Source organism: Melanotaenia boesemani, chromosome 5 (genome assembly GCF_017639745.1).
Source record: "Melanotaenia boesemani isolate fMelBoe1 chromosome 5, fMelBoe1.pri, whole genome shotgun sequence".
NCBI lineage: Eukaryota > Metazoa > Chordata > Actinopteri > Atheriniformes > Melanotaeniidae > Melanotaenia > Melanotaenia boesemani.
In genome coordinates this window covers 1,475,426-1,498,419 of record NC_055686.1, presented here as the reverse complement: position 1 = coordinate 1,498,419, position 22,994 = coordinate 1,475,426, and the positions used below count along the sequence as shown (strand labels likewise).

General features: G+C 45.3%; 1 protein-coding gene across 1 annotated transcript in view; it reads right to left on the bottom strand.

Moving 5' to 3' along the window:
• LOC121640417 overlaps positions 1-22,178 on the bottom strand; it is a 1,195,287-nt gene extending 1,173,109 nt beyond the window's left edge. The window contains exons 1-4 of the mRNA XM_041986139.1: positions 21,962-22,178; positions 7,433-7,780; positions 5,522-5,608; positions 4,768-5,091 (exon numbers count right to left, since the gene is read on the bottom strand). Of these exons, the coding sequence (XP_041842073.1) occupies positions 4,768-5,091; positions 5,522-5,608; positions 7,433-7,780; positions 21,962-21,998 (796 nt within the window). The 5' untranslated portion in view covers positions 21,999-22,178. The remainder of the gene's footprint in view (positions 1-4,767; positions 5,092-5,521; positions 5,609-7,432; positions 7,781-21,961) is intronic.
• Between the last annotated feature and the right edge of the window lie 816 nt (positions 22,179-22,994).

Genomic DNA, 22,994 nt, shown 5'->3' with positions numbered 1-22,994 from the left:
CTCATCCCTTCATGGAAACTCTCACACTGGGAAAAAAGAGCAAATTCTCTGGAACTTTTCCTGGAAAACTAAACACATGTCTTGAAGCTTGACAGGACACCTTGTGGTGGAGATGTGTACTGCAGCAACATGATCCGTTGTCTTTTTTTAGCTTCAGTGTAGGAGAGTGAGTTGACAGTTATTGAGGCAATTAAGAATGAGCTGCGTGACTTGACCGTACGTTCATGAATAACTTGTAAGTATTAAGATTAACGACAGATTGAGTGTTCTTTATTTTATCATAAATTATTGTAGATACAGTGTATGTGTGATTCAGTGCCTTTGATGGTAGTCTGTAAGCAGCTTATCACATCATTGTTAGTGGACTATTAGCATGTAGCTGTAGTTACTAACCAATATTCAGGACTGTTCAGATGGTTCTTGTGAATATCCATATTAATAATGTTAGGTTTGGAGAAATGAGGTAATTACCACACTCAGTTATAATTGTAAATTACTATCTTTAGTTTAATCCTTCAAGGAATAGTTTGAAGCTTTATTTAATTTGGTTCCTTCATTAAAGGACATCTCTTTTCTGGAGCCTGATTCTCTGACCAGAATCAAAACTCATATTTGGGTCCTTCGAGCCAGATTGAGAGTAACTCTGAAAGCAATATGAACGGCTCTGTTTCTGACAGACCAGGGAGCCAGGAAAGGCCATAGAGAGAACATTGCTTGCCCTGTCATCTGTGTGACTATGAAGTTGGTTATTGACCCCATCTGGTTCAGCCTCCCCTGCTTCCTCTACAGCCAGTAAAAGTATAAGTAGCTCCATCTCCAAATCTAGTCAGTGCATATCACGTTCTGTTGGGGTATATCTTGCTGAAGCTCTCTCTCCTTTCCAAACCACTATTCTGCAGAAAGGATGAAACAAATGGAGCTTGATAATCTTCATCACCAATATGAAGATGATTCACAGGCTGATCTAGAATATCAGCAGCTGCAGGTTAAAGAAAAAGAAGCCCAGCACATTCAGAAAGAGGCACTGCAGGCTAGGAAGGCCTTCACCAAAAGCCTGGATAGAAACCGTCACCTTAAAAAAGAAGAGAAGGATTTAGAGAGGGCCAAACCGGTCACCTCCCTCCTCAAAACAGAAACTGGGGACATCTAATCAGCACCATTACTGTCTCCAGATAGTTTCATACCACCAGCTCCACCTTTATCTGTTAAACAGCCCATGTATTACTCACCCTGTATACCGACCAAAGAAGCCCACTGTGATTCCTATTCAAGCTACTGTCTTTCAGGATCTCCAAACCTCTGTACCTGGACTTTCAGCCACAACACCAGGACCGGCACGTCCATCCTCTCCATTCAAAGACCTAATGTGGCTAATTTGGTAATACACACAAATCCTGGACCCGTGGTCACAACCTCTGTCCCATCAGCTTTAGCTACAGCTGTTTGTTTCTCTGGTCCAACACATTCCTTTAACCCTACTCTCCAGGCACAATCAGTTGGTGCCACTTATGCTCACCAGGCAGCTCCAAGTCCTATAGCCCCGCAACCTGTACTCCTACCAACTCCAGGAGCATAAATGTTGATTGCCTGAGTGTATGGAATTCCTAAATCTCCATTGCCTCGAGAGTGGATGAGAGAGTGACTTCACCTTGCTCAAGATTGCATTAGACAACTTGTTGAACAGCCACTGTCACCTCAGTGAACAGTATAAATACCAAGTGCTGGTCAGCCATTCGAAGCTAAGGCCTATAGGTACCATCCACAGCCTTACACAGCAGCTCTTCAGGCTCTTCAGGACAAGCATGACCAGTCGAGACAGCTCGTCCAGTCTGAGTTGGGTGCCATTTTGAGTGCTCCAGCCCTCAAATCAGGGGATGCTAGCACTTTTGATGCATTTGCTGTTCAGTCCTTGGTTGGAATGTTAAAGACCCTTGAAGGGCAGGATGGGTACGAGCTGATGTGTGGGTCACGTGGACAGACTATTGAGCAAGATGCCTCCAGCCCTCCTCGACAGCTTTGTAAAGTACTGCTTGAATCATGGCATTCTGCAGACAGGTACAAATAGGACCTACATGCTTCCTGGCCTGGCTGTATGGTTGCACATAAAGTCACAAGCAGAGAGAATATCCAGTCGTGCAGCAGCATTGTTCCAGACTGAATCCTACAAGCCCATAAAGACCAACAAGGGAGGAGATCAAATCAAATCAAATCAAATCAAATCAAACTTTATTTATAAAGCACCTTTCATGCCACAGGCAACACAAAGTGCTTTACATGATTAAAAACATTTTTGCATATAAAACAAAACAAAGTAGGAATACAAAACAATAGAAACACTCACCAAAGTATTTCACACAGCTGCACGCACACACATGCATACATACATATACACACACACACACACACCAAGTAGCCTTCCCTCCCCATTCTATACAAACATGCTTCTCTTATTTCTGTCTCGAACTGAAAATACTAAAAGTGATGAGCATCTGGCCTGATGCTGCTGTGAGGAAACAATATCAGTGTCATGTGGATCCATCCAGACCAGGGGCCAGTCCACCCAGACCGGGGTCCACACCGTGGCCAAAAGGCCGCAGTGCAGGGCCCCAGCCACCCCGATAGGTGCAATCACCACGACAGCAGCCCCCAGACCGAGCAGGCAAAGCCCCCCGGCATGGAGGATCCCCACGAGGAAAACACTGGAGTTAAAATTAAAATTAAACAACCTTAAGAAACAGTAAGAACAGCTTAAGAATGAATAAATAAATAAGTAAATGAATGAATAAATAAATGAGTAAATAAATAAATAAACAGTACAGTTGAATAAAATGAAAATAAAATAACATGAAAATAAAATAATCTAAAATAAATTAAGATCAAATAAATTTAGTTAAAAGCCAATCTAAAAAGGTAGGTCCACTGGGAGAGAGGTCAGTGCTTGTGTACCTTACAGTCAAAGGAAAACCCGGATCCTCTCAGCCCTCTCATCCTAAACCCAGCACAAAGCTGACATCGTATTGTCCTCGATGCAAAAACAATGACCATCATCTTAACTCCTGTGAAGAGTTTAAGAAACTGAGCACTAGCCAGATTGTCCAGTGGATCAATGAAGGGAAAAGGTGCTGGAGATGTGGCCACAGCCATGCCGTGGATATTTGAAACTTGACGCATCCTTGCAAACTTTCAACGAGCTGCACCTTAGAGTTCTTCATGACTCTGTGCAGGAGGCAGCTAGTACAGTCCTAATGCTGAGCATGCCCCCCACACAAATGTACTTCGACCTTCCAAATCGTTCCCAGAGAGTTATGTTAAAGGTTGTTAAAATCCTCCTCCACAGTGGTGACTACAATATGGAGGCATATGCACTACTCGATGATGGGTCAGAAAGGACAGTGATCCTTCCCTTTGTGGTGCAACACCTGGGGATTTCTAGGAACCCTAACCCTGCAGACAGTACAACAAAATGTAACAAAGCTTACCGGTTCCTCCATCTCATTCGAGTTTTCACCTTTTAATAAATCTACTGAGAGATACTGGACAGCTAAAGGTCTCAGTCTTACAGACCTTACTTACCCAGTTTCTGCCCTACAGTGGAAGTACCAACACTTGAAAGGGTTTCCTTTTTTTCCAGTGGATTTCCTTCACCTCCTCATGTTCATCCAACCTACATGTAAAGGCCCAGTTGGCAGACCCATAGCTGTCTACATACAGCTTGGATGGAAATTACAAAATCCGATTAGTCTATTCCAGAGCCCCTGTGTTGAGCAGCAGTGCTTGCACTTAGTCACATCTACAACATTTTGCAGGTTGCCACCATCAGAGTAAACATAGATGGAGTACAATGCTATGCTACACCCTTGATTCGGCGTACTCCTGTCGTCAACCTCCACGCACCAAAGGCAGCTGTGCTGTCCAGCAGCACGGAACGTAAACTTGCTAAGAATCTCCAAAAATTGGAACAAGCAGGGTATGTGGCAAAGATTTCATCCCAAGAAGCCAGCCAGATAAAGGATTCATGGTTCATCCCACACCATATGGTGAACCATAATGTCAAGGACCGGCTAGTCCTTAACCGTTCCTTTCAGCACCAAGCACAGTCTCTCAATAACCAGCTGCTGCCAGGACCTGCACTAGGTCTATCCCTACTTGGTGTCCTTCTGTTTCGCCAGCTCACTGTTGCAGTGAGGGGCAATGTCAAAGGAATGTTCCACCAAGTGTGTCTCCTGCCCTTGGACCAACCCCTACTGGGTTTTTTATGGAGATGCGAAGAGAAGAGGAGCCGTTTATCTATGAGTGGCAGGTTCTGCCCTTCGGAACAACTTGCAGTCCATGCTGCTATGCCCTCCAGCACCACCTCAAGGAGAGGGTCCAGAAGGGAGACACACTGGTCAAGGCTGCAGAACAGTCATTCTATGTGACAACTGTCGTCATGGTGTGCCCACCTCAGAGGAAGCCAAGAGGTTGGTGGACAGCCTTGACCAACTTCTGGCTGAAGGGAGATTTAACATCAGGCAGTGGACATGCGATATACCATCTGTTCCCGCCTGAGGCTAAGTCTGCTTCTAGTGAGCTCTGGTTGTCACGGAGCAGTACTGAACTCTACGAGCAGCGTTGGGAGACTGCAGCTAAATGCTGAACTCATTCAGTCACATTTACTCTCACACACACACATTTCACTTCCACCTTCTAAACACACTCTGATCAGTATTGATCACAGCTGATCAGCTGATTGGAAAAATACTCAAACATCAGATTTAAACCACTGACCTCTGACTGTAAGACGAACTTGTTTCATCATCAGGATGTTTCCCTCCCTGCTGTAGACGATGCAGGTGTAGGTCCTACTGTCTTCATCTGTGGGGAGTTTCAGAGTCAGACTGAGGTCTCCAGATTGTAGAGGTTTTCTCTCCATCACTGTTCTGGTTCTGTAGTCCTCGTTCTGGTCTTCAGGCTGGTCAGAACCGTTCTGGTACACATGGACCATCCTGTAACTGTCCTTCCACTCCACTCTAGCGTCTCCAGGCAGGTGAACTGTGGTTCTGCAGGGCAGCAGGACAGACTCCGCCCCTGACTCCACCTCCACCTGGTAGACTGAGAGAAACAAACAGCATCAGCTGTACAGACAGCAGCAGCAGCTCTGATGGTCACATGACCGTCTCATCCTGGTCTCTGAACCATCTGAAGCTGAACTCCACCACAACTGAGCTCAGCTCCAGGAGGAACATGAAGCTGCTGCATCCAGCTGTTTAGCACCACAGAAGAAGAACAGCTGCTCCACATGGAGACTCTGTGTGAGATAAATGCAGTGAAGCTTCAACTCTGTTTGGTAAAGTCATGATGTGGAGCTGCTTTACTGGTGAAGGACTCAGTCTGAAGGAGCTTTCCTGACTTCTGGAACAAAACCTGAACTTTCTCTTCACATTTCTGTCTCAGCTTCTGGAACAAATCTGACTGTCAGGGAACCACAAGAGGACTCATGTTGACCATCAGCATTATGGGTAGTGTAGTTTTAGAGACTCACCTGACATGAAATAGGATCTAAAATGATATAAAACACCAGCAGAGACGACAAGAACCAGAACAGCTGTGGCCCAGGATGGAAATGTTCCTGTGGAAAAAAGGAAGAATTATGACCTCTGACCTGTATCTACATCTCTGACCTGTATCTACATCACTGACCTGTATCTACATCTCTGACCTGTATCTACATCACTGACCTGTATCTACATCTCTGACCTGTAGCTACATCTCTGACCTGTAGCTACATCTCTGACCTGTATCTACATCACTGACCTGTATCTACATCACTGACCTGTATCTACATCACTGACCTGTATCTACATCTCTGACCTGTATCTACACCTCTGACCTGTATCTACATCTCTGACCTGTATCTACACCTCTGACCTGTAGCTACATCACTGACCTGTAGCTACATCTCTAACCTGTAGCTACATCACTGACCTGTAGCTACATCTCTGACCTGTAGCTACATCACTGACCTGTATCTACATCACTGACCTGTAGCTACATCACTGACCTGTATCTACATCACTGACCTGTAGCTACATCACTGACCTGTATCTACATCACTGACCTGTAGCTACATCACTGACCTGTATCTACATCTCTGACCTGTAGCTACGTATCTACATCACTGACCTGTAGCTACATCACTGACCTGTATCTACATCACTGACCTGTAGCTACATCACTGACCTGTATCTACATCACTGACCTGTAGCTACATCACTGACCTGTAGCTACATCTCTGACCTGTAGCTACATCACTGACCTGTATCTACATCTCTGACCTGTAGCTACATCACTGACCTGTATCTACATCACTGACCTGTAGCTACATCACTGACCTGTATCTACATCTCTGACCTGTAGCTACATCACTGACCTGTAGCTACATCTCTGACCTGTATCTACATCTCTGACCTGTAGCTACATGTCTGACCTGTATCTACATCACTGACCTGTATCTACATGTCTGACCTGTAGCTACATCTCTGACCTGTATCTACATCACTGACCTGTATCTACATCACTGACCTGTATCTACATGTCTGACCTGTATCTACATCACTGACCTGTATCTACATGTCTGACCTGTAGCTACATCTCTGACCTGTATCTACATCACTGACCTGTATCTACATCACTGACCTGTATCTACATGTCTGACCTGTATCTACATCACTGACCTGTATCTACATGTCTGACCTGTAGCTACATCTCTGACCTGTATCTACATCACTGACCTGTATCTACATGTCTGACCTGTATCTACATCACTGACCTGTATCTACATGTCTGACCTGTAGCTACATCACTGACCTGTATCTACATCTCTGACCTGTAGCTACATCACTGACCTGTAGCTACATCTCTGACCTGTATCTACATCTCTGACCTGTAGCTACATGTCTGACCTGTATCTACATCACTGACCTGTATCTACATGTCTGACCTGTAGCTACATCTCTGACCTGTATCTACATCACTGACCTGTATCTACATCACTGACCTGTATCTACATGTCTGACCTGTATCTACATCACTGACCTGTATCTACATGTCTGACCTGTAGCTACATGTCTGACCTGTATCTACATCACTGACCTGTATCTACATGTCTGACCTGTAGCTACATCACTGACCTGTATCTACATCACTGACCTGTATCTACATGTCTGACCTGTAGCTACGTCTCTAACTCTACAGAGCACTCAGGACAAAACCAGAACAGAATCAGGAACATCTACCCACAAGCTGCTTCTCACTGTTCTGCAGCATGAACATAAAGTTCTGTTCTCTTCTTCTTCTACTCTTCTAATAAAGGACTCATCAGGTTGTTCCTTCACTCTGTTCCTCCCTTCAGGTTGACCTCTGACCTGTATCTACAGCAGGTGTTTCTGCTCACCTTTCACCTTCAGCTCAACATCCATGACTTTTAGTTCCATGAGTCCATTACTGATGGAGCAGGTGTAGATGCTGCTGTCAGACAGATGTGGTTTTCTCAGACTGAGACTGAAGTCTGAAGAGTCTAAAGCATCAGGTTTCATTGATGTCCGTCCTCTGTAAAGCTGGTTCTGTTCTTCCAGATCACCTTCTTGTCCTCTTTGGTGGACAAATCTGGGACTGAGATCGTTGCGAGTCCACATGACTCTGAGGTTGTCTTCAGGAGTATAACCATCGTACTCACAGGGCAGAAGGACTGACTCCGCCCCCTCATTCACCTCCACCACCCCAGGCAGGGCATGCTGGGAAACTGTGAGGACACAAACAGAAAGACAGATCAGCTGTGGGTTTGTCTCAGTGTCTACATGGTGGATTACAGGTCAGAAGAACTCCATCTGGAAGCCAAAGCGTTGCTACGAAGGTCAAGGATCCAAGGATGAGTTTGACTTTCTCAGCTTTTGAATCTAAACCCACCTGAGATCCTGAGAAAGGTAAATAAAAACAAGCAGAACGATTTGCTGATCTCATTAACAATATTTCTTTCCTAGTAGAGACCTGGACACCAGTTCTGCTCTGAAATGTAAAACTCTTCGTGTCAAATGTTAGAAATGATATTATGGAGATCATCCATCCATTTTCTGCCGTTTATCTGGGATCCGGCTGTGGGGGCAGCTTCCTGAGCAGAGAAACCCAGACTTCCCTCTCCTCGGCCACATTCACCAGCTCATCTGGGGGGATCCCGAAGCGTTCCCAGGCCAGCTGAGAGATGTACTGCTTCCAGCATGTCCTGGGTCTTCCTTCTTTCCGGTGGGACGTACCCAGAACAACGCACCAGGGAGGCGTCCAGGAGGCATCCTGACCAGATGTTTCATCCACCTCATCTGGCTCTTCTCGATGTGGAGGAGCAGCGGTTCTACTCTGAGCCCCACTCCAAGCTTCTCAAGGGAGAGCCCGGTGACCCGCGGAGAAAACTAATTTTGGCCGCTTGTAATCGCAGTCTTATTCCTTCAGTCACTACCCACAGCTCGTGACCATAGGTGAGGTTGGGAACGTAGATCGACTGGTAAATTGAGATCTTTGCCTTTTGGCTCAGCTCTCTCTTCACCACGACAGACCGATGCAGAGTCCACATCACTGCGGACGCCGCACCGAACCGCCTGTCCATCTCCCTCCATCCTTCCCTCACTCGTGAACAAGACTCCAAGATACGTAAACTCCTCCACTGGGGGCAGGACCTCATCGCAGACCCGGAGAGAGAACTCCACCCTTTTCCGGCTGAGGACCATGGTCTCAGACTTGGAGGTGCTGATTCTCATCCCAACCGCTTCACACTCGGCTGTGAATCGCTCCAGTGAGAGCTGAAGATCACGGCCCGATGAAGCCAACAGAACCACATCATCCGCAAAGAGCAGAGACCCAATCCTGAGGCCACCAAACCGGATCCCCTCGACACCTCGGCTGTACCTAGAAATTCTGTCCATAAAAGTTATGAACAGAATCGTGACAAAGGGCAGCCTTGGCGGAGTCCAACCCGCACTGGAAATGATTCTGATTTACTGCCGGCAATGCGGACCAAGCTCTGACACCGGTCGTACAGGGACTGGACAGCTCATTCAAGGGGTCCGGGACTCCACATTACCGGAGTACCCCCCCACAGAAATCCCTGGAGGACACGGTTGAATGCCTTCTCCAAATCCACAAAGCATGTGTAGATTGGTTGAGCAAACTCCCAAGCCTCCTCCAAAACCCTAGAGAGGGTGGAGAGCTGGCCCACTGTTCAGAGACTGGGACAAAAGCCATACTGCTCCTCCTCAGTCTGAGATTTGACAACCTAATGGACCCTCCACTCCAGGACCCCTGAATAGTCCTTACCAGAGAGGCTGAGAAGTGTGATCCCCCTGAAGTTGAGGCACACCCTCTTCAAAAAGTGTGACCACCACCCCAGTCTGCCAGTCCAGGGGAACAGTCTCCAATGTCCAAACGATGCCGCAGAGGTGTGTCAGCCAAGACAGCATCCAGAGTCTTAAGAAACTTCAGGCGGATCTCATCCACCCCTGGAGCCCTGCCATTGAGGAGCTTCTTAACCACCTCAGCAACCTCAGTCCTACAGATAGGAGAGCCCATGCCAGGGTTCCCCGACTCTGCTTCCTCATCAGAGTCACGTTACTGCTCATGAGTGGAGGTCAGCAGACCCCCATCCCCACTGTACACAGTGTTGAAGGAGCACTGCTTCCCCCTCCTGAGCCATTGGATGGTGGACCAGAATCTTCTTGAAGCCATCCGAAAGTCATATTCCATGGCCTCTCCAAACTCCTCCCATGCCTGAGCTTTTGCCTGGATTTCTGCCATGACAGGTACCAGCAACCTTATGGCCACAGCTCCAGCTGGCTGCCTCAACAATAGAGGTGCGGAACAAAGCCCACTCAGACTCAATGTACCCCGCCTCACCCGGGACATGGTTGAAGCTCTGCTGGAGATGGGAGTTGAAACTTTTTCTGACAGGAGACTCTGCCAGACGTTCCCAGCAGACCCTCACAACACGTTTGGGTCTGCCAGGCTTGACCGGCATCCTCCCCCACCATCTGAGCCAACTCACCACCAGGTGGTGATCAGGTGACAGCTCCGCCTCTCTCTTCACCCGAGTGTCCAGGACATGCGGCTGCAAGTCCGACAACACGACTACAAAGTCGGTCATTGAACTGCGGCCTAGAGTGTCCTGGTGCCAAGTGCACATGTGGACACTCTTATGGCTGAAGGTGGAGGGAGGCTACCTTTTTGTCCACCGAGGTGAATAATTAGGATTTTTTCTGTAAAAATAATTTAAATGTTCTCATTTGCTGTGAGGGATAAAAGGGAGCTTCCCTATAAACAAACTGTGCCCTACATCAACAACGTCTTTGTCAAGTTTTTCTCCTTCAAAATAAGAGTTCCGTGACGGAATAACTTGGGTGCACTGTGTTGCTCTTCCCTACTTCCTGGTTCCTTAACCAATCATATGTGACTCTCCATCGTTGCCAGGCAGCGTTTGGTATTTTATGTCGGCAAAAGAGCAGCAGCGTGCAGGTATGGAAGCTGGTAAAAGAAGTGGATCAGAAATAGTTTCAGGAAAACCTAAAAAGCTTCGGCATCCTGATAAAAAAGCAAACGACCAAAAACGGAATAAAACAAGGATCAATGCTGGAGAATCTTTTGAAAGGTGGAGAAGTCTGACTGGCAAAGTTTCTCCTCCACAGGTAAACACCGGAATTTTGCTTAAATTAACCTAAAAGTTTATCTTGATTTATAAAGATTTTAGTCAAATTTTTTTCTCGGCGCTCATTAAATGAATGTGTGTGACTGTATGGACGTATTAGTGGAGTAAACTGGTGGCCTGTTAGTTTACAAAAACAAATGTAATTAAAGCTGCAAGCAGCGGGCCCTATCAGCCAGATGGAGTAGTCGCACTAGTCCGGGCTCCCTGACCTTACAACTTCTACACGGCCATTACATCGTTCCAAGCTTCTTTTTATGTAGAGTTGCTTTCACTGTGTTGTGCAGTTCGTTTTTTTTTTGTTCGAAGATGTCAAAAAAATCAAAGAAAGAAGAACAAGAACGGGAGGACCCCACTAGCGCCATCATGGCGCTGCTAACAACAAAGTTAGCCGAGCACAAAGAGGCACTTTTGACGGAGTTTAAGGGGACGTACTCCAAGCTTGAAGCTAAGTTAGACACTTTCCAAACCACCGTTAACGACCACCAACGACGTATTGCCAAACTGGAGGAGTTTGCGGACTCTGCTGACAGTGACTGGCGAGACGTTCAGTCTAAGCTTACGGCGGTGCTAGCGGACAATGCTAAGTTGAAGGCTAAGCTAACGGACCTCGAAGGCAGAAGCCGGCGTAACAACGTGCGCATTGTGGGCCTCCCAGAGAACATCGAGGGTCCCCAGCCAACTGCGTTTTTTGCTCAGATGCTTTTTGAGGTGCTTGGGGATGATGTTTTAACTTCGCCGCCTGAATTGGATAGGGCCCATCGCACCCTGGCCGCCAAACCGGGCCCCTTTCAACAGCCACGGGCTGTGGTTATATGTTTTCACCGATTTCAGACCCGGGAGCTAGTGTTGCGTGCGGCCCGAAGACTGCGCGGTAAGCTAAGATACAAAGACTCTCCTATTCACATTTTTGAGGACTACTGTCCAGAAGTTTTGGAGCAGCGTACCAAATATCGAGATGTTATGAAGCAGTTGTACAACATGGGCCTTAAGCCAGCTCTACGTTATCCAGCTAAACTGTTCATCGTGACCGAGGACGGCTCGAGAAAATTTCTGCCTTCTGTGAGGGAGGCTAAGGACTTTATCGCCTCTCGCCCTCTCCCGGTAAACGTGGACCCAGAGCTTGCTGAGGACTGATTTCTGTTGGACGGAAATAAGCCGGAGATGGGGTGACTATGTCTTTGAAAGTTTACATATCATTGTGCGGCAGCTTTTGTGATAGTGCTTTTAGTTAATGGCTTGCTCTTTGCTGTTTCTTCAATTTCTTTATAGACTGTTCTCACACAGCATGTGCTGCATTTTTGGATAATAACACTGTATATTTAGCTGTCTTCTTTTGTTTTATATTTAACTATAACTATACAGTAGCTAAGACTCCATCTCTTAATATTGTTGTACTCGGCTGCTCTATTTTTGCTTTTGAATAGCTGTTGCATAGAAGCCGATTTTGACAGTTTTTCTTTCTTCGTTAATATTACTGCATTCTGCTGGTTTATTTGTTCGAATTGTTACTATGGCCAATATGTATGCAAGTTATTTGCTTGGGACTGTTAGATGTAAGGAAGTTTTACAGGTGTTAAACGTAGCACCTTGGTGCAATGGACACTCAACTTTGTTTTTCATATATGGGCAATTCGGGCCGCTGTGTGTATGTATGGGGTGTATGCATGTCTGTGTGTGTGGGGTTTTTTTTTTTTTTTTTTTTTTTTCTCTTTCTCTCTCTCCCTCTTCCTTTTCTTCTCTCTCTCTCCAGTCCGCTACAGCTCTGGATTTCTGCTTCCCGACCCAAGACTATATTGTTGCTTTTTACTTCCTTCAACCTTCCGGACCCTTGGTCTTGAGGTATGACCGACACCGGTGGTAGGGTGAGGTTCATTTCTTGGAATGTGAAGGGGCTGGGCAGTGCCAAAAAATTGGGAAGGGTCATGGCCCACTTGCATCAGCTTGGGGGCGACATATACTTTATTCAAGAAACACATCTGCGTAACAGGGAGGTGGTGAGACTCAGAAGAAGGTGGGTTGGGCAGGTGTTCCACTCTACATTTAATGGCACAGCCAGAGGTGCAGCTATCGTGATTCGCAAAGATGTCCCTTTTGTATTTGCTAAATTGATCTCAGACCCCAATGGTAGATATGTGATAGTCTCTGGGTTTCTCCAAGATGTTCCCATCTTATTGGTTTGTGTCTACGGGCCTAATTGGGATGATAACCATTTTGTAACAAAGCTATTTACATCTTTCCCTGATCTGGAGAACCACCATGTAATTATGGGTGGGGACTTCAATTTCGTACAAGACCCACTGTTGGACAGGTCTTCAACTAAGGCTGCCTCTTTAACCAAATCGGCTAGGACATTACTAACTTTTGCACAGCAATTTGGCCTGACTGATCCTTGGAGGTCCAAATTTCCTGAGGCTAAGGCTTTCTCCTTTTTCTCAAATGTCCACCACACTTATACACGCATAGACTTCTTCCTACTGGATACTAGACTGCTCTCCAGAATTGTTTCTACGGATTATCACAGTATCGTGGTATCGGACCATGCCCCTACCTCCCTCGATTTGATCCTGCTTGCCCAAAGTGGTCCTTATAAAGTGTGGAGATTTAACTCTGCTCTCTTAGCGGAGGAGGGTTATAGACAGTTCTTACAATCTCAAATCTCATTGTTTCTTGAGCTGAATGACTTGCCTGGTACCACTAGGAGTACTCTTTGGGAGGCATCCAAAGCTTATATCAGGGGACAACTTATATCTTTTATTTCGCATAGGAAAAAGGCAGATAATTTACGTATCACTGAACTCCTTAGAGACATAAAAGACATTGATGGTCGATATGCGACTAATCCTGAACCTAGTCTTTATGGGGAGCGTCTTAGGCTACAGACAGAGTTTGATCTTATTACCACTACTAAAGTCAGAACACTGTTGCTCAGATCCAGACAACGTTTTTACGAATCTGGTGATAAAGCGGGGAAGCTCCTCTCTTATCAAGCCAGGGCCGAGGCGTCTTCAAGGTTAATCCCTGCTGTCAGATCTTCTGCAGGTGACACACTTACTGATCCCGGAAAGGTAAATAAGGTCTTTGCTGAGTTCTACTCCACTTTGTACACTTCGGACCATCCTTTGCCCCCAGGCAATGTGCTGGACAATATCATCTTTCCTCAAATAGATAATGGTGTAGCTGGGACTCTAGGTGGGCTCATTACAACAGCAGAAGTCCGGGAGGCCATCAGTACACTTCAGACTGGTAAGTCACCTGGGCCTGACGGCTTCACGGTTGCATATTATAAGACTTTCTCTGACCTGCTAGCCCCTCTTCTGCGGGACATGTATAATGAAGCATTCGCTTGTGGCCATCTCCCGGGCACTCTGTCGGAGGCCACCATTTCACTTCTCCTGAAAAGAGACAAAGACCCGTTGCTGTGCAGCAGCTATAGGCCAATATCGCTCTTGAACGTCGACTTTAAAATTCTCTCCAAGGTTCTCGCCTTACGTCTGCAACGTGTCTTGTCTCCTGTCATAGGGCTTGACCAAACTGGCTTTCTGCCAGGTCGGCAGTCTTCACACAATACTAGGCGTCTTTTCGATCTCATCCATTCTTCTATCTCTAAGGTGCCAGAGGTTGTGGTCTCCCTTGATGCGGAGAAGGCCTTCGACAGGGTTGAATGGAGTTTCCTGTATGAAGTGATGGCTAGGTTTGGACTCAGTGAGGCCTTTATTCTTTGGATTAAACTCCTATACTCATCACCAAAAGCTTCTGTCCGAACAAATAATACTTTGTCCCCCTCCTTTCTTTTAGGTCGTGGTACCAGGCAAGGATGTCCGCTATCCCCGTTGCTCTTCACTTTGGTGATAGAACCACTAGCTCTTTGGCTGCGTTCGGAGATTGGCTTTAAAGGCATTATGCGTCAGGATACAGTTCATAAGGTTTCACTCTATGCAGACGACCTTCTCTTGTATGTGTCAGACCCGGCAAATTCCTTCCCTGTTATTCTTGATATCCTAAATCGTTATGGTGCTATATCTGGTTACAAACTTAATTATCAAAAGAGCGAGCTCTTGCCCATCAACGCATCAGCCAAAGTACTTCCACGTACAATAGTGCCGTTTAAATGGTCGTGTGGTGGCTTTCGATATTTGGGTGTCCGGGTTACCACATCTATGTCTGAGCTATATCGAGACAACTTTGCTCCATTGGTTGAGGGAACGGAGAGGGACTTTGCCCGCTGGTCGATTCTGCCGCTCTCACTTGTTGGTCGTATCAATCTGATCAAGATGGTGGTTCTCCCGAAATTTCTTTATTTGTTTCAACATGTCCCAGTTTTATTAGCCAAATCCTTTTTTGACAAATTAGACAAGTTGGTTTCAACTTTCTTGTGGGATGGTAAACCTGCGAGGATTCGCCGATCAATTCTCCAATTACCTAAGGAAAAGGGAGGTTTTGCCCTCCCTGTTTTTAGGTTCTACTATTGGGCAGCAAGCATTCAAAAACTGCTTTTCTGGTTAGATGACGAGCATGACTCCATCCCTGCCTGGGTACATCTGGAACAGCAATCTGCTCCATTCTCCTTGCGCTCTGCTCTATGTTCTCAACTTCCACTTCCGCTTTCGCGTTTGTCCGGCCGTCCCTTAGTTTATATATCACTGAAGATTTGGAGTCAAATTAGAAAGCACTTTGGCCTTGCAGGTCCTTCTTCTCTGACCTCGGTTTACAAGAACTGCATTTTTGAACCCTCTAGGACGGACCCAGCATTTCGGTTATGGCATAATATTGGAATCAAGTCTGTTGGCGATCTGTACACGGACAACATTTTCTCATCTTTTGCTCAACTTGCTGATAAATACAGCCTACCTAAACACCACCTTTTTCGCTTTTTCCAGGTCAGGGATTATGTGAAAAAACAATTTCCTCATTTCCCAAACCGCCCTCCTGGAACACTGCTGGATACCCTTTTGACCGTGGAGGCCACTGCAAGGGGATGCATTTCGGTTCTTTATAGTTCCATGCTGTCGACCACTTCATCACCACTTACTGCTATTAGAACCGTTTGGGAGAATAGTCTGGACACCACATTGACTGATCAGCAGTGGGACTCTGCATTATCTCTGGTTCATTTATCTTCCATATGTGCTCGTCATAGGCTGATTCAGTGTAAGGTTTTTTATAGGGTCCATTATACAAATGCTAGATTAGCTAGAATTTATCCTTCGGTTAGTGAGGCCTGTGGCAGGTGTCATCTATCTCCGGCCAATCATGTGCACATGTTCTGGTCATGTTCTAAACTGACTTCATTCTGATCTGATATTTTTGCCACATTGGGCTTGGCTTATGGCTGTGCCATTGCTCCTAACCCTCTGTCTGCAATTTTTGGTATCCGCCCCACTATGAACTCTCCCAAGGTGTTGAAGCGTGTCGTTTCATTTACAACTCTTCTGGCCCGCAGGCTGATTTTGCTTAACTGGAAACTTGCCCATCCCCCTTCACATATGGGTCCGAGAAGTGCTCTACAATCTAAAGCTTGAGAAGCTCAGATTTTTGCTTAAGGGCTCTGTGAAATTATTCAATGCCACTTGGGACCCTTTTTTACGGCATATGGAGTCTCTTAACTACGCCAATGAATTGGAGTTTGAGTAGAGATTTTTCTGTTCGTTCCGTGTGTTTTTTTTTTTTTTTTTTTTTTTTTTTTTCCCCGTTTATTCACTGCTTAGTATTTTTATTATTATTGTTATTATTATAATTATTTTATTTATTTATTTGTAATTGTTATTTACCCTTTGCTATTTCCTTATCCTATGGGTGTGCTGTGAGCGTGTATGTGTGGTCGGTTTGGTCAGGATGGCCTGTGGGGGTGGTTGGGTGGGTGGATGTTTTAGGGTGTTCACATACAGTTACAGTTACTACTCTTCATTGTTGCTACTTTTATATATTGGACTTTCTGTATGTCTGTTAATGTTCAAAAATGTTCAATAAATAAAGTTGGAAAAAAAAAAAATAAAAAAAAAGCTGCAAGCAGCGTTGGAGGCCCTCGCACCTATGGCGCCGCTCCGGCCTATTGCACCGCCAAATCAGCCAGCAGCCTCCCTCCAGCAGCACAGCTGCTCTCGCCCACAGCCATAAACCCATTCTTCCAGAGTTTATCTCCATGAAGAGGTGATTTTCGTCATGAAAGGATCAATTTGCACCTCAGCCTGTCCAGTGATGACATCTGAAGCATTCATGACCTTGTTTCTGACAAACTGTGTTGAATTCCCACAAACCGGAGCATGATTTTATCAAGAGGAAAATTCCACGTGGCCACTAGGTGGTGCTATAGTCATTTCATGTAGAACCATGTTCAGGTTGGAACTGTAATGAAAACAGGAAAATATCAGCTCAACTGGTCAACTGACAACAGGGTTAGAACCACTTCCTGTTTCATGGCGAATGATTTAACCATCACAGGAAGCCATTTTAATCATGATGCTGTAAGAAGTCAGACATATTTTCAACCATGAGTTCATGAAGGATGATATTAATGAGTTTGAATTGATTTTACAGGTAGTAAAGGGTTAAAATGGTGGCACTTCCTGTTCCCAGGGGGCGGGGCTATGGCGTTGACTACATCAGGACATGAAGAGGCTTTTTTGTTTGTCCTGGCATGTTATATAAATATGCCACATTTTATCAATGTCGTTGAAAGCAGTGGTTGGAGCTGATAGATTAAAAATTTATAGGGGGCGCTATGGAGCCATATTACCAGCATATGTCTAGTTGAATCAGTTCCAGGCCTGACCTCTGTCCTCCCTGAGTTTGGTGGAGGTCGGGAGTACATTGGGTCAGTTACAAGTACTTCCTGTTTCATGGCGGTGGACGCCATTCGCCATGGTTTTACTTGAGGAAGGAACGTGAGGTTTTTTTTTCTGTAGTATCATGAAAGGGTTTGACCTGATCTGAAGCACTGTAGAGTGTGTGAAATTCATTCCTGGGAAGAGGGATCCTGGTGTCTAAAAAAGGCACTTCCTGTTTCAAGTGGGCGAGGCTTAGGCCAAGACCAGAAGTAGTTACATGTATCTGTTCAGGAGTAGACCCTGATTAATTATTGTAAGTGTAATGGTGATTGGATGAAAACTGAGGGATTTATACTGATTAATGATGTCATGGCATCTTATCCAACCTTGTCATGGCGCCACGGTCTCGCCATGCAGCGTTGAGCAATGTCCAGGTGACAACATCTGGACATGTGGGTGTGGTCGGCATGGAACTGAAGTGAAACATGTGCAGTTTGGTGCAGACTGCGTGTTGTTTGTCAGAAATAATGGATTCCATGCTTGATGGCGAAACATCAAAACTTGATGAGGCGTCGCCGCTGAACGCCACCTCCTATTAGAAAAGTTTTGACCACACAGGCCTCTGGAGTGTTCAGACTGAGTTTGAGGTAAATACGATAAAATCTGTAGGAGTTCGTTCAAATGCAAGCCAAAGAAACATGCAAAAATTACCCCCAAAATGACACTTTTTTTCAAAATGGCCGACTTCCTGTTGAAGTTATCAAATAGGTCCAAGAGGCTTTTTTGTACATCCTTCCAAGTTCTATCAATATACTGGATTTCAGCCATATCGGTCAATGTAGTGGGCAGTTACGATCAATTAAATAATTGTAGGGGGCGCTATAGAGCTATATTGCAATTTTTCCAGCGTATGTCAATGTGGCTGAGTTCTCGACTGGTCCGCGCTCCTTCCTGCCAAGTTTGGTGGAGATCAACAGTACAATGGGTCAGTTACAAGTACTTCCTGTTTGATGGCGTCGGACCACTATTTGCCATGGTTACGTTTGCCGAAGGAATTTGAGATTTTTATTGTGGTATCATGAAAGGGTTTGACCTGTTGTGAAGTCCTTTCAAGTGTTTAAGTTTCATTCCGGAGGAGATGGACCCCGGCGTCTGAAAAAAAGCACTTCCTGTTGGAAGTGGGCGGGGCTTAGGGCTAGTCTGGAATTGATCATATGGATCTGTTCAGGGCTAGACCCTGAATAATCTCTGCAAGTCTGATGGGGATTGGATCAGAATTGAGGGATTTATAGTGATTTATGATGTCATGGCGTTTTATCGAAGTTCGCCATGACACCACGGTCTCGCCCTGCAGAGTAGAGCAACAGTTTTCACCAGATATCATCACCAACTTGTTTTCTGCTGTCTGACCCAGTTTGGACCTGGTTGTGTCCAAAACATCAGATAAGTCGGTCTCCAAGTAAAAACCATGACTTCCTGTCGCCAGGGGGCGTGGCCAATTCATAACCCAAATATTGACATGTAGTTGTGTTCAGGATGGGAATGGCATCATACATGGCCATTTTGGTTCAGATATATTGTTTAATGTGGAAGTTATATCACTTTCATTTATCATGGCGAGACGTCAAACTTTGAGGCCCCACCCCCTCCATGCCCTTTCTCCTATTAGAAAACTTTCAATAACTTTTAAAGACACATGCCTTCCGGACATCCTGAGCTATTTTGGTAGCGGTAAGATAAGATCTGTAGGAGATAGATTTTGAAAATGTCAGTAAAACGCCAAAATGGTGACTTTGATCCAAAATGGCCGACTTCCTGTTGGTTTTAGGCTGTTGCTCCAAGAGGATTTATTGTTCGCCCAAGGAACACGTGTAGCAAATTTCATAAAGGTTGATGACATGCAGCGGCAGGGCATCATAAATAGGTGGCGCTCTCATTCAATTTTCCCCGAACAGTCCCGAGAACCCCAAAATACGTAAATTTACGCATTCCTTTGGGGGGGTACGCAAAATTAGGCGTGTTTTCACGCATGTTCAGGTCCCCTCAAATGCGATTTACTTTTGAGGAGAAAAATAAGAATACGGAAAAAATGTATCAATTACAACAGCGAAGGCCTAGTGATGTTTGGACCGAGTGGATACTGTGTTTGTCCTTATAAACTTATTAAAATACTATCAAATTCATTTATTAAGTGAGACTAAGGGGAAACATTTGTTGATTAATGTAGCTTTTGTTTACACTCTAGTTCATGCTAACGTAAATTAGCGCTAGCATTGCAAAGCATAGCAACTTCCTGTGTGTGTGAATCATCTTCGCTCCTCATCATGATGTTTGCTGGCGCTATGTTCTCCGTCCTTCATAAGCTGCATATAAAAGAACCGTCCTCTCACAAACCACCAACCTACAGAAACTCTCAGAGGGGAGGACGACCGCTGTCCTTGTTTTTCTCTTTCAACTGCAGTTCTGATTCGAAACACTAGGTGTCAGTACTATTTATTTTGCCTTTAATTTCTGTTCCATTTCCTCGTAAATAATAACTAGATGATAAAAAAGAAAAGAAGCTAGACTATTCTGTGATGATGCCGACCTCCTCGCCTGACCTGCTGCTGCTAGGTGAGAGAGCGGGGGGAGGGTAGCGGCGCATCCAGGTTCGTAATGATGATACTGATGGACGACGTCACCTTGTCCTCCAGACAAGTTTAGAATGAAAAGACAATCCAAGCCGTCAGGTGTTGTTTACAGAAAACGTAGGAAGGAGGAGAAACGAGCCCAAAGTAAAGAAATGTCTGAGTTACTGAACATGAAGGCAGCGTGGGTTAACTTTTCACTTTGTCATCGACAGTGGGCTAACGCTAGCTAGCATAGATGCACCGTAACAACCATATCTGAACATGATAATTAAAGTACCACCTATATTATGCAATAAAAACATGCATGTGACGATGTCAAAGTGCCACAAAGTTAAAGGTTTGATGACATGAAAATGTTCTGACTGGATTTGCAGAGCGGCGTTTATGCAACCGTCTGTTTATCGTAAGGCTGCAGCTATTTAATGTTACTGCTATAAAATTTAAAGTAATGTATTAAATTTGTATTTGTCCTAATTTTTTCCTCCCCCTGTAGAAGCTGCTAGAGAGGAGGCCTCAGGCTCATGTCTTCACCAGGGGTGGGTGCTGGCCTGGGCTGGCTGGTTTTTCTGGGAGGTCTGGTTCTCCTGGGTGTTGTGTGGGCCCCTTTGCCTTGAGGGAAGAGGGTTTGCCTATGGGCTCTGAAGGCCCCGGCCCTTCGCTCCTGCCGCCCTGGATGGCTGGTGCCTGGCGGGGTCGACAGCTGCTGATGACCCGGACCTCTGGACCGTCCTAGTCTGCCTCCAGCCTCCTCTTCCTCATCCTCTGATGCTGACACAGGCACTGCGTTATCCAGCGGGTTCGTACACAAGGTTTTTCCTTTTTTATTTGTGTGTTTCTGGTTTTTGGTTGTTGTTGTGACACATGTTGTTGCCGTCTTGGTTATTTTTAGGAGCTCCTGATGATTGCCAGCTTAGTTTAGCTGTAGAGTTTCTGTACAGGTGTAGCAGCTGGTTGTCTGGTGTTCAGGTTCGCTGGTGATCAGCGTTGCTTCTTAAAAACGTGCCGATGCTGTTCTGACTCACCCCGGTGAGGCCTTCTACAGGGAGATTTGCTTTTCCGTCTCTGAATGACACTGTTATCCAGCCGCATGTTACTGCATGCTGCAAAAGGCTTGTTAAGGATTGTTAAGTTTGGACATTACCACACAATTATACCATAAGTAATGAGACTAAAGAGATATCATTTAAAATTTTATACGTCGGTATAACTGTAGCTTCTGTGCTGTTTGTCCTGAAACTGATCCTCGTCTACACAGCCACAAACAAAAGATGGTTCCAAATGTATTAATGACAATTTGTTGAAAGATTTTTCATCTTTATCTTTTGAACACGTGGTTTTAGGATTTCCTAAACGTGACAAGCACACTTACTGATTACTGTGGAGTAAATTCTCTCAGCGGAAGCCACTAAAGAAAAGCTGGAGCTGCATGTACAGCTTTTACTGTGTCGTTCTTTCATTGTGAGTCGTGTTTGGTATAACGGTTGCTTCTTGGTTTGTTGTATTTTGAGTCTTGTTTAGTTTAGTTAGCCGGGGTTCATGTCTAAATCACATTTCCTCTACAACAGGTCTACATTTTATCCTGTACATGATTTACATGATTTACATGATTTACATGATTTACATGATTTACATGACGGCGTGTCATAGCTGCTCTGTGTGCACAGCAGTAAGCACACACACAAACACATGCACACACTCAGGTTTCAGTAGGAGGACAGAGTGCACGTGTCGGAAACAGCTCTCCACAGTTTCTCCACACACACAAGAGAAGAAGAAATGAGACGCTTCCACCATCAGAGAGGAAGATGAAGGACGTGAGGATGAGGAGAGGAAGCTGGTCTTACCGTGCAGGAGGAGGACCATCACCAGCAACATCTTCATCTTCCTGTCAGACTAAGAGAGACTTTAAACGTCCTTCAGGACATCAGCAGCTCTGCAACACGTCTCCTCCAGAGAAGCTTCTTACCACACAGGCAGCTTCAGGACGACTTGTGAGGAAAGAGGAGGACGTTCAGCTTCCTCATAGCTTCACTCCGGTTCCTCCAGTTTTCCTCAGGCTTGCTGGAACTCAACTTTCACCCAATTCTTACAACCGGGGGGTTAGGGAATGTAGGGAATGTTTTTCTTTTTTCTTTACAGTGTATTTCATGTTTGTTATGTTCGGGCAGCAACTGTTATTAATAAAAATGCATCCTATCCGTTCTCAGAGACGCCCTCGGACAGTTATACTTCAGTGGAATAGCAGCTATGAATGACTTGAATATCATTTCTTGGTCTCTGTAACCTTGTTAAAAGGATGAAAATACTATCAGTTTGAAGGACGATAGAGATGTTTTATAAAGAATTCTGACCACAGATCTATCCTACTGTCATGGTAACGGTGAATTAATCTGCTTCTCCAGACGATGAATGTGGCAGACGTTAGTGTTCCACATAAAGACGGTGAGGATTCTCTGCAGGGTTCATCATACAGTCTTCTGGACCACGACTATAAGATCATCACCAAACGTCTAGCTAGAAGGCTGGAGTCAGTTCTACCTAGACTGGTTAACCCAGACCAGGTTTTATAAAGGGGACATATGCAGCTGATAATATGAGGAGAACCTTGAATGTAATAAACTGCATCTCTGCTGTTATCTTCAGACCCAGAGAAGGCTTCTGATGGGGTCGAGAGGAGATCTCTTTCTGTTCGGTGTACATTTAAAAAGGGAGGTAACTTTGTTGATTGGATTAAAACTATTTATAAAAGCCCTGAAGCCGCAGTAATAACTAAAGGCAACCGCTGGGAGGAACCAGGCAGGGATGTCCTCCGTCTACTTTACTTTTGGCTTTGGTGATCGAACCGGCATGTGTAAGAGACCGCAATAACATCCACGG